At 37.6% G+C, this 12,774-nt stretch overlaps 1 protein-coding gene across 1 annotated transcript in view; it reads left to right on the forward strand.

Moving 5' to 3' along the window:
• C7 (complement C7) overlaps positions 1-12,774 on the forward strand; it is a 47,673-nt gene that overhangs the window by 14,423 nt on the left and 20,476 nt on the right. The window contains exons 7-11 of the mRNA XM_010957326.3: positions 2,528-2,698; positions 3,954-4,197; positions 6,356-6,466; positions 9,606-9,772; positions 12,478-12,706. Of these exons, the coding sequence (XP_010955628.1) occupies positions 2,528-2,698; positions 3,954-4,197; positions 6,356-6,466; positions 9,606-9,772; positions 12,478-12,706 (922 nt within the window). The remainder of the gene's footprint in view (positions 1-2,527; positions 2,699-3,953; positions 4,198-6,355; positions 6,467-9,605; positions 9,773-12,477; positions 12,707-12,774) is intronic.

Below are 12,774 nucleotides of genomic sequence, written 5' to 3' on the forward strand. Positions count from 1 at the left end.
AGAGAAAGTAGCCTTAGACAGGCGGAGGAACACCTGCGGAGGAAAGGAAGAGAAGAAATCTTCGTAAGTTTGTAGATTTGTTAGCTGGAAGTGTAAGAAGTCGCTGTCTAATAGTGGGAGTGTTTGTAAGGAAAGAGGTTAAGATTATCTTCTAAAAGTGAAGGAAGTGGTTGTAAGATTGGGGGATGGAGGTGGGCACAGAACTTTTGAAATGGATACTGTAGGGAATGGGAGACAGAGAGAATTGGCTAGAGAGAGGACTGCTGGAAAGTACTGAGGGTTCCACTGAGGCTAGAAATTATGAATGGAATTACAGTAACATCAGTCTACAGTTGTGTGATTTTTCTGTAAGAACGCTAAGCTGCTTGGCTGCAAGCATTGAACAAGGGTTGGGTTTTTGCCTGGCAGACATGGTGGCAGACCATACCTCAGCAAGGAAGTTAGGTTTGTTGGCAAGAGAATGGTTGAAATCATGAACCATGAAGCCCAACTGCAACAGGAAGGAAGTAAAATAATGAAGATGCTGATAAGGAAAGAGAAGAGAAAATAAGTTGAAGAGCTTCTCTGTATGAAGTTGAAAAATAGATATGGCAGTAACAGAATGAGAGTCAAAAGAATAAGAGATATCAGAGTGTAAGATGAATGAATTTTTGTGATTTCAGAGGTAGATTCAGTCTGGAGCAATTCAATATCTCAGCTGAAAGAAAGAGGGTATTAAGGAAAATTTGAGATCACACCACCTTGAGCAATGATTCCTGTGGCCATGTGTAGAGTACATGGGAGTGAGGAGCTCCTAAGAGGCTTATTTGCAGAAATCATGAATCAAGTATTTGAAATGTGCATCTGAAGATGAGGTAAAATAGGCTAATTTTTTTTTTTTTTTTTGCATTGAAAAGAAGATAGGTAACTTCCTTTTCTCAGGAGAGAGAAAAAACTAAATTCTGTGTTTCTCCAAAACCAAATTAAGACTGAGACACTATCTAGTGATTCTAGAAATCTCTAACAGATTTTTAATAATGTCTTCTTTGCAGTCAATAATGTTGAACTTTTGCATTTGATTTTGAAATAAACTGATTTAATAATATAATGAAAATAATGTTTGAATAAGAGGTATGACCAAACCCATTTTTCTTATCTTCTGTTGCTTTTTTCATCATGCATGCCTAATTTTTTAACATGGTAGTGATTAAAGTGATGTAATATTTTCTGGCATTTTGTTGAATTTCTTTCTAGTCTTTTTTTTGACTGGACATATACTTGCATATTTGTAGTTAACAGGATTTATAGACACCACATTTCTGCTTTAACATGAATAGTTTGTCCTCATAGGCATCATTTGTGATGGCTGCGTAATATTCTGTCATTTTCTTTTTAGCTTTGTTTTTAAAATGATCATATTCATCATTTAAATTTTCCCCATGTTTATTTAGGCTTTTTGAACTCAAACAGATGCATATGGCTATTTAATAAAAACACAAATACGTATGAGAATTACTGGTTTGAATTTACATTGAACAAAGAGTGTCAAATTGCATGTTTTATTTTATTCTCATGGTGATTGACATTTTAGCAAATTAGTTGCCTATCATTCAAAAAAAATAGAGATTTTTATGTAAAGATTCAGATTTATCTCTTGTCTTGAAAAATCAGATAACCTGTTAATGCCAAAGTCTACAGTTAGGTATAGCAACTGTCTGATGGATTTTAGACAGGGTGTGCACTCACTTCCTTATTACCCCACCTTCCACTGGAGGCTTCCAACATTTATACTACTTGCCAGCCCTCCGTGGGCATTTCATCTGAACACTTGATCTAGGACAAAATAAGGGATAAAGAAATGGTAGTCTTCTTCATGGATGCTGGAGCTGTCACTTCTCAGCCACATATGACCATCCTGTTGTGTTTTTAAAAATTCTTTTGGGATGGCTTTTTCTTCTACCATCTAGCACAGGAAAAAACTATTCCAATCTTAGCATTTGTTCAAGCCAAACAGGATTAGAAATTTAAATCTACTACTGTATCACATAGAGCATTTCAAAACAAAGCCCCATAGGTCTAACTGCTTCATATCCCCAATTTGCATCTCTCTTCCCCTCTGTTAGATGAAAAATCAAGAACTTACTGCTTTGCAGGTCTCTGTTAGTCTAGCTTTGTTAATTTGCTCACCTCTGGCTAAATGTTGACATTAAAGGGAAGTGGAAGATGTTTGTATGTGAACATGTTTTGTGAATCACATGGGATTGCTGTTATTAATACCGTGTCTCCTGCTTAAGGAAGAGTAATTTTAATAATGAACTAGTTATTATAATAGTGAATTAAGTAGTTATTATAATGAGCTCTATTCCTTATGCTTATCCAGGCCTAGTCTTAAGGAGAGTCACAGTTGTTTTATGTCAATGAAGAGCTTTGTCTTTTGGAGAAGCTTGTATGAAGAATGTATTCACGTTTAAGGAGCCATGACAAGAGATCCTTGGTTATATCTAAGGCCTTAATTAGCTCATAGCAAAATTTTTCATTTTCTTTTTAGGTGAAAATAAATAATGATTTTAATTATGAATTTTACAACAGTACTTGGTCTTACGTAAAACATACATCGATAGAACATACATCGTCTAGTAAAGGACGTTTTCTTTTTACTTCTTCATCATCTTTTTCTTCCAGTCACAATTCAGATACCAATGAAATCCATAAGACAAAGGTTAGTATGAAATATTAGTTGGCTTTTCCATATTTTACTGGTTTACGTATTTTTTAACAAAAGAGTCAGCTTTCATTTTTTAATTAGGTCACAATATCTTCTTCAAAGAAACAATCTAATACATTTCTTTAAAAGGTATGGTTTTGTCTTGTGAATTTGCTTTGATAATATATCTGTTTACAATTATATTTTTCTTATTAAAGTATTTGGTCTTATTTTTAAAATCTTAAAAAAAGCTTATTATTTTCAAATCTTGTTAAAAGTAGCCTAAATTCCTAATTCATGATTACTGATTTGACTGTTTTAAGTGTCATATACAATTTAAAAAATCCAATTAAGATCTGCTTCTGAAACATTAATGCAAGAGTCTTTTTTTAGAAGGTTCATGAAACTGAAAGATGTTAAAACACTTTATTACTTTAGAGATATCAAGATTTTCATATGAGCGGGTTAAAGGACTTAATTTTAGATACTCTGTTGTTTTGAGAGACTACAGCTTTCATCATGGGCAACCTGAATGGTTGAGGTGGATTGTACTAATTGATGCACACTTACCACTGAAGAACTTTTCAGCTTAATCATCATTCACAATATGAATATTTCATCTCATTCTTAAAATGGGTAACTTGATTAATAAATCATACTAGGAATATAGATTTTGTTTGTTTCTTAACTAAGAAGGCTACTATGGAAATATGAACTGTAAAAACATTTGTCTTATCCATATTGTATTGTTCACATAAGTGAGGATTTGGTATAAGGCAGCTCTGTCTTGGACATCATGCAAAGACACTTAGGAAGGGCTTAAAAGACCCCATTATAAAGTGGCTTACCCTGTAAATACCCCAGTATGGGAGATAAATTATATGATCACTCTACCTATAAGTCATTGTCAAGATGTACACTCTAGGGACATTATATCCTTATTTGTGAGATTATTTAGCAGTTAATGAAGTTGATTCTCTTTTTAGTTGAGGAGGGCATAACAACTGGGTCTTGGGATTTTAAAGGTCATATTTAAAGAAGTTACCATGTCATCACTCAGATGTTATTCCTGTCTGGGATTCCAAAAATTCCTTAGATTGCTGCAAGTAGATGGACACAGGAGAGACCTTATCATGCATTAAAAAATAAAAATTCATGTAGTCTGTGTTGATAGAGGTGTCTGTTGATGGAGACATTGGAGAGGGAACTATTTCCATTGCTTTTTCATCTTCAACCTAAAACTCCTTTTACTCTTTCTTCTTTCCTGTAGAGTTATCAGTTGTTGGTTGTTCAGAACACGGTTGAAGTGGCTCAGTTTATCAATAGCAATCCGGAATTTTTACAACTTGCTGAGCCATTCTGGAAGGAACTCTCCTACCTTCCCTCTCTGTATGACTACAGTGCCTACCGAAGATTAATCGACAAGTATGGGACACATTATCTGCAGTCTGGGTCCTTAGGAGGAGAATACAAAATTATATTTCATGTGGACTCAGAAAAATCCAAAGAACTAGGTAGAGTATTAAAAAAATGTTATATACAAGTGTTGCAGGGGTTTTAATGGGGGAAATAATATGTAGTTAACTTAAACTTTAGAGCTTTAAAATATGAAAAATAGAGATTAAATTGCAAAAGAATCCAAAATTGCAAGAATCCATTATACTCTACTCCAAATCTTCCAGGCTTCAAGAAAAAGTGTGCCTATTTTTTGGATAGTACCCTGAAATGAGAATTAAGCCATTGTCATTATTGCTTTCTCCAGAGAGTGTTGATTAAATTTTTAGAATACTTTTTAATCTTCCCCGTTTCTCAGATTAAGTAATATTCCTTGAGGAAAACTAACGAGGAGTTTACTGATATTGCAGAAATCAGAACGTTTTAACAAAGTATTTTTTAAATTTACTCCTGTTCTTTACCACTCACATTCTTTAAAAAAAAATCTGCTCTGGTTATTACAAGTTTGCTTACTGCCTAAGACTTGTGACAATAGCTTACATGTATTGGAGGCCTTTCTCTTGACAGGGAAGTAAACTCTGTTAGCAGTGATCCTCCCTACCACCCGGGGAGATGGCCACTAGGACTCCTGTTCCACAGGCTGAGAAAGGGAGACTCAGGGCTATGATAAGACTCACCCAAGGGCACACAGATTGTAAGGAAGTCTCACTGGCTCAATGTCAGCTTACCTTTCTCCTTATGCTGTGCTGCTGCCGGAATTGTCTGATTTTTGTTAGAATCAGGGCACACTACTGAGTTCATGCTTTGCTGACTTCACAGTGAGAGGGTGTTCCTCACCACCTGCCCCTAGATGGAGGGGAGAGATCTCTTAGTATCCATTCCTCCTCTCCAGAGGCCTTTTGGCTTTGACTTATTAATATTCCAAGTCACACCTGCTCCTTCCTGGCTTTGTCCTGAAGTGGATGTCCACACTTATTTCTGCATTTGGGGTCTTACTCTTCAGTCAAGTCTTCTTCCACCTTGGAGGAGAGTAAGACTTCTTAGGAGATTCAGAGGAGGTCCTGTAGCCTTCCCTTCCATTGTGGGCGAACTACAATATTTGTTTGTGTTTCCATTAGCTACCTTTTCCCCATTGGGCTTAGTTTTTACTAATTAAGATTTAATTAGAATGTGAACTTTTCTAATCTCACATGTTGGAAATGAATGCAGAAGCACAAGTTTTTGTAGTGATGACAGAGGCAATATTTCTTTAGAAATTAATCCAGGAAGTGGCTTTATCTAAACTCAGTTTCACAACCATTTTTTCCCCCTTAACACTTAAAAGAAATGGAGAGGATTTTTTTTTAAAGCTTTCTGAGTCAGTAAAATTTGGTAAAAAAAATTTTGAGTACAAATTTTACTCTTGAGCAGTTTCTGTTCTTCCTAAAAGTTTTAATTAAAATTAATCAAAGCTCCTGGGACATATGTCCCCAGTTGTTCTTTATGAAATATTGACACTGTTACAATATTGTCAGTAAAATTATACAAGAAAATATATATTTCTACTCTTATTATTTTCTAACCTCTTTTAAAAAAATGTAGTGGCAAAAATCCATTTGATAATGAGTAGAAATTGTAACAGTCTAAGTCATAGTCACAGTCATTTTGAGTCATAGGAAGAAAACGTAGAAACCAGAGATGTTACAGATGAAGAGACTGGGGCACTAGAACTAGGGTTTTAGGAATTAATTACTGGAGAGTCAGAACCCAGATTTTGGGGTTTCCAGGAGGTGGGCTGGAGGTCATTGCATGTCTACTTTTATTTATTTGCTTTATGACTGAGAAGCTGTCTGTGGTTGGGTTAAAGACAACACTCTTTGAGGTGTTCAATTTCTGCTCCCTCCACTTTTCATGTATAAATCATCCCTGTACCCCAACTCCTCTGGCTAATAAAAGCCAGTATTGGCTGGACCATTTGAAAGTAAGTTTCAGATACAGGATGCTTTATCTTTAAGTATATACTTGGATTTTATTTTGCTTAATAAAAAGTAAAATGTGGCTTTTTCTGACCCTTGACCCTTCTAGAGCACTTGAAAATGTACATACCATGTAACTTTTGATTATATGGCCACAGTGGTAGAAAACAACCTCTTATCCCACTCTCATACCTGGCCAGCATCTCAGAGGAGATTGTCAACAAATGCGGAAATTAAGCACCCTTAACATTTTCCTCCCCAGGTCTCAGTTCAGAGGATAAGAAGAAATGTGCTTCCTCACACTTCAAATTTTTGTTTAAATTATCAAAGCACAAATGCAAGGAGATGGAAGAGGCCTTAAAACTGGCTTCAGGTAAATGAGAAGGGGGCAATGGGCATTACAAGCTTACCTCCAACCCTCTTTCTGTGGTTAATTCCTGGTCTCCAAGGGCCTTTGAAATTTTAGCAGGTGTTCTATTTTGTGTTTTTCAAACTTTCGGTTATTTTTACCTCTGGTCTCTCTCCCATATGTCATGGCAGTGAGACATCATGCAGAGTGGAAAGTTCACTGGGGATGTCCCGTATACTGTAAATACGTCCTCAGTGTACACCACCCTTGTCTCCCATGAGGATGGTTGGCAAACATAGAAGAATGACACCAAGAGGAGAAGCTTCAGTTTCACTCTGACATGGATGCTCAGTGCAGCTGAAGTTCTTGGTGTAGGGCAGTGGTAGTGGTGATGGTGGTGGAGTGGGGGAGATGCTGTATTAGTCTGAGTGATTGAAGAAGGAACTGGAAAGGTAAACAGATGTAGATTGTTTCTAGATACACTGTCAAGGAGTTTGAGTTTCATCCTGATGGCAAGGGATGCCATGAAAGGATTTAGTACAGGGAGTGGTTAAATCAAAGGTGACAAAGATAAAGTTGTAGTGAAAGAAGAGGGATTGAGAAGAAATAATCTGATAGGATAAGAACCAGAAAAAAGTCAGTAACATGGAAGGGGAAGGAGAAGTCAACAGAGGGTAATGCTAGAGAGAAGTGATTAAGTAGGAGAAGAACTGAAGACTCTTCATTGGATTTGGTGATTAAGACTTAGTTTGCTTTAATATGAAGAGATTCTTAGTGTGGTAGCAATGGAAATGAGACTGCGGTGCATTGTGTGAGGCCACGGAGCAGTATTAGAGCTTAAATTCTCCTGGGGCGATGGGAGAAATTGCGGGGAAGGTGAAGACTGACTCAGATGTTAGAGTTTTCATCAAAGAAATGGGGATTCTTGGCATATTAGTAGATGACTGCAAGGAAGAGAGAGACAGGGTAGTAAAACCCAGTTTATTTATTCATTCACTTTATTCATCAACTATGGAGCTGATAGTATGTGCCAGAAATTGTTCTAGGCACTGGAGATACAGCAGTGACTATGCCAGAGAAAGTGCCTGTCTTCTTGGAGCTGGCATGACAAAGGGGGTGGACAAGTTTTTGAACAAGATGGAAATAGAAGGACCTGGAAATAGAAATGAAAGTGAGTGCTTTGGGAAGATATTGACATCAATTTTAGATGGGTTGGCCATTGGAAGCCACTCATTGGTTTTATTTTGTGTTTAACAAACAGATAATGCTTTCTATGTGCCCAGCGCAATTTAAAGCGATTTACAAAATTAACCAATGTACTCCTCCTACCTAAGAGTTGGGTATTATTATTCATATTCTCATTTTACCAACAGGGACACTGAGGCACAGAAAGATTGCCCAAGACGGCAGTTGGTAAGCGCCAGGCATGAGATTCCAATGTCTGGCTTCATAATCTAGGCCCTTCCCTGTCGCCCCAGGAGATTGTCTAGGGGAAGAAGGGGCCCACTGGAGCAGCGAGCTCACCGAGGTGTAGAGACAGAGGCTACAGGCTTAAAAATAAATGTAAAAACTGATTTCTTATATATTACTTATATCTGTGGTTTGTGAACAAGTATGTCAGTTAAGGTGGTGATTCTCAGACTTTGGGATGCATGAGGACTACCTGAGGCAGCCATTCAAATGCTGATTCCAAGGCTTCTCTCTCAGCTATTTCCTCCTAGGTCTTGGTAGGGGCTCGGGAATCTGCAGTCTCTCTGGGTAATTCTGATTCCTGTCATTCAGGGGCTGAACATGGATATTCACTAAGTTAAAAGTGTGTCAGTCTGCATACTGAAAACATAGCTAGCAAGGAAGATGAGGAAGCACTCAGGCAATTTATTAAAAATAGGAGGCTTTAGTAGTTTCTGATGATAAAATCATAATATTTGAATTTGCAAAATTTTGTGAAATTGCAAAATGTGGTTAAAAGAAAGGGAATGAAAATCACCCCAAATCTGATCAGCAAGCTAGGAATTTCTAATCATGACCAGTATGAAAATCAACTACAAACAGAGATGAAATATTTCTGAAATTATAAGGCACATTAATGTAAAAAAGGATTTGATTAGTATTTGAGCTTTTAGAACACTTTTTATGTGTTAATGTATGCCTATTAATTAATCATGTTTTGCTTAAGGTTAGTATTCCAGGTACAGTGAACTCCCCCTCCCTGACTATTCCCTTTTTTTTTTTCAGTTTGTTTAATATTTTTTGGTAGTTCTCCCACCCCCAACATTTTCTTGTGAAAAATTTGAAACATACAGAAAAGTTGAAAGAATACAGGAATAAACACCCATATATCTACCTCCTATATGTAACAATTATTATTTTGACATTTTGGCATATATCTACATGTAATATTTATAATGTTGACTATTTAGCCTTATATAAAATATATTTAAAATATTTATAATATTTGCTGAACCATTAGGAAATTAATTTCAGGCATCATGATGTTTCATCCCTAAATAAATGCATGTATCTACTAAGAAGCAAGACAGTATAACATAACATAATCTTATTACGTTAAGAACATTAAGAATATGAATAATAATTTTTCAATAATTATTTACTGTCAGGTAGTTATTGTGTCTTTCTTTCCTCTTTTAATAGATAATTTTTTTTAGAGTAGTTTTAGGTTCACAGTATAACTGAGCAAAAGGTACAGAGGGTTCCTGTATACCTGCCATCCCTGTGCATACAGCCTCCTCTGCTATTAGCCTCCAGTGCCACAGTGGTCCATCTGCTACAACTGATGAACTTACATTGACGCATAATAATCACTCAAAGTCCATAGTTTACATGAAGGTTCACTCTTGGTGTTGTACATTCTATGGGTTTGGACAAATGCTTAGTGACATGATCCATTACAGTATTATATGGAACAATTTCACTGCCCTAAAAAAATCCTCTAAAAATTCACTAAAAAATCCCCCAAATTTCTCCCATCCTCCTTCCTGGTAACCACAGGTTATTTTTACTGTCTCCATAGTTTCGCCTTTTCCAGGATGTTGTACAGTTTGATGGGTTGTGTTGAAATACTTGCCTGACTCTCACTTTCATTTTCTCATTTTCATTTCATTTGTGCATCCTGACTTAATTCGTCTGATTTCTCCTCGAGTAGAAACCCAAGGCAATGTGTTGCGAGGGAATCCATTTGTCCTTGGGGGACGGTCTGGCCTCGTGTCTGGCCTTAGTTACCTGGAGCTGGACAATCCTGCTGGAAATAAACAGCGCTATTCTTCCTGGGCAGGCTCAGTGACTGATCTTCCCCAAGTCATAAAACAAAAGGTATGTGATGGATGCTCTGTTGAAAGCACCAGAAAGCAATCATGTTTATTTGCACCGGGAAAACAAGATTAAATCAAGGTGGTTAAACAGAGAAGGCTGTAATTAGCATTTTCTGTATCCCAGTTATGTTTTGTATAGTAAAATGAATGCATACGTAATAGGAAACAGAAGGTTTGTTATCTTGTATGTCCATATTTCCATTGTAAAGGTTAAATGTCTTGCAAATCCCAAGAGAAATTGAAGATAAAATTTGCATTTCAAGCTTTTAACTTAAATTTAATCATGTGTTCCTTGGTCCCAGATTCAGAGGAGTTACAGATTCTTGCAAGAGGAAGGTATTTAGGTTTGCCCAGTGTTATATTTATCAGATCACCTTTCTTCCTGTGGCCACAGCTGGTAGGCTCCTGGAGTCATGCAAATTAAGAGAACCAATTTGGCTGGCAGAATTTTAGAATGTTTTATTGGTACAATTAGTTCTTTTATAGCACAACGTATGTGTTCCTAAAAACCAGAGAGCTAGGAAAAATTGCACAATGAATACCACAGAGCTTATGGGAAAAATGCAGTTAGGAACACAACAGTCAAAAACTTGTTCTGTGACACTCATTAAAAAAAAAAGAGGCACCTGACTGTACTTCAATTAAAAAAAAGAATTGGGGGGATCGTATCACAATAAAGGTGTTAGAAAAGGCACCAATAAAAACAGTAGCAGTTTTATATATGTTAAGTTGTTCAGAAATGCATATACTACAATAAATGTGGCACATTACCTAGAAAAAGAACTGAAGCTTGTGAATTATTGTAAAGTAGTAGGAGAGGTATCAGAAATGACAGGCGGTTGTAAAACCATTCGTACATGGGTGTAATTTACAATACAGGCAGCGAGCTAGGTGGATTTTTGAGGTGTGTGCGTATGTGCGTGCGTTTTGTGTATCCCTCTGCAGCTTGGTTCAGTTGTATGTAAATGGAACAAATTCACAGTTTCAAAACAAATGATAGAGCAGAAGTGATTCTTTGACTTATTGTCTGCCATGGAATTGTGAATGAAAAATACTGCAAACCATATCTGTAAACAAAGAACACTGAATCCATCAAGTCATCAGCGGCTACTGCCACCCCCCAGGGAAGACAAGCCTGCAGCCAGGCCTCTGCAGCCACTCACCACGGTGCACCCTGAGGGGACTTAGAATAAGAAAGGGCAGGATACTGGCCCTAGATAGCTAAGTGCTTGTCAAAGGAATGAATTCAATGAGCCCAAATGTTTGCTTCCTCCTATACAAAGAAAAGCACTAAATTCTTTAACTTGAGATGCCTTGTTTTCTTCAGTTAACAAGTAATCTTTTAATGTTCCAACTACCTGGTCTTTGTTGTAAAGCTCCTATGTATCCTGGCTCCTCCCCTATCTCTTTGGAGCAGTCCCTCAGAGCGATCTGAGAGGCTGTCATCTCAGGCTCGAAGGGGTTCGAGTCCTCAGAAATGTTTGCCAAATAAAACATAATTCTCAACTTTTAGGCTGTGCATTTATTTCAGTCGACAGAAGTCAGGCAATGTCCCAGATGACACTTGCTTTTTGAGATTAAGAAACTTGGACACACTTATAAATACAAAAATCACGATAGCTCCTCAAGGACCGTCCTAACAATATACTAAACGCATTTGCCTCCCAGTAAGGGTGAATGTGGGAGGGGGTTTTTCCTGGGAAGTCTTATCTTAGCGTGTCATCCATTAATATTCAAAGTGACCTATTTTTCATTGTATCTCATACAAATCTTTAAAAATCCTAAACTGTTGAGAAACGTGTTCTTTTCCATTCTCAACTATGCACTTTCCAGCAGAGGACTGTAACTATCATAGCAGTGCTGGCTTACTAGCTGGACAAGAAAGGGACGGAGAAAGAAGAGACATTTTGCAGGTGGATGACCTCACAAGGCCCTTCAGTTCAGAAGAGCTTGGGCAGAGACAGAGGGCAATGGTGTGCTCCAGCCAGCTCCTACGGACTGTCTCTCCAGCCAATGGTGCACATCTCTTCCCAACTCCATGCTCGGTGTTAGCATGGTGCTAGCCTGAAACTGAGTCCGAAACTGGCTAGGGTGAGAGTAGTTACACCCAGGAATTGGAAAAGGCTACAAATCAGAGCCTTTTGGTTCCTGGGAAAGCAAATTGTTAGAGCTTAGCCAGCACATCTCTGGGCTTGAAGTTAATCTTCATCAGACCTGTCCAACACGGAGCAATAACGCCTACCTGTTTTCAGTTTCTTCAGGGAGAAAGAGTCGTAGTGTCCACTGGAGAGACATGTTAAGTATCTCAGAGTCAAGATATTTAATCTTAAGTTCAATTGCTCTTGCTTCTTCACTGTAATTTAAGTGCATTTCGTTTTCTTTTGTCCTCTGCAGGGGTGGAAATGTATTCTTCTGCAAATAATCTTTCAATAATGAAAATGAATGTCCTGTTGGTTTTTTAAAATTTTAATGATCCACACAAGATACCAAAAAAAAAAAAAAAAAAAAAAGCCTTCCCTGTGTGGTCTTAATTTACCCTAGATTTATCTAGTAAAGAAAGTGAATTGCTTTCTCTTTTTTATTTGAACAAGAAATAATTGAAATTAATGTAAGAGTGGCTTTCTTTAAATGAGGATTGAGTCAAAATGCTGAACGTATTCTCGCCTAAAACCCTGATTACTGACCGTGATGTCTTTATCTGTGTAGCTGACACCTTTATACGAGCTGGTAAAGGAAGTACCCTGTGCCTCTGTGAAAAGGCTATACCTGAAACGGGCCATGGAGGAGTATCTGGATGAATTTGACCCCTGCCATTGCCGGCCTTGTCAAAATGGTGGCATAGCCACTGTGGAGGGGACCCAGTGTCAGTGCCACTGCAAACCATACACATTTGGTGTGGCGTGTGAGCGCGGAGCCCTCGTAGGGAATCACGCAGGTCAGTGTACTGCATTTCCTCTGGTTATGCTGGACACATTGAAAAGGGCACCTGAGATTGTGCTTCTT

This window comes from Camelus bactrianus, chromosome 3 (assembly GCF_048773025.1).
Source record: "Camelus bactrianus isolate YW-2024 breed Bactrian camel chromosome 3, ASM4877302v1, whole genome shotgun sequence".
NCBI classification, from domain to species: Eukaryota; Metazoa; Chordata; class Mammalia; order Artiodactyla; family Camelidae; genus Camelus; species Camelus bactrianus.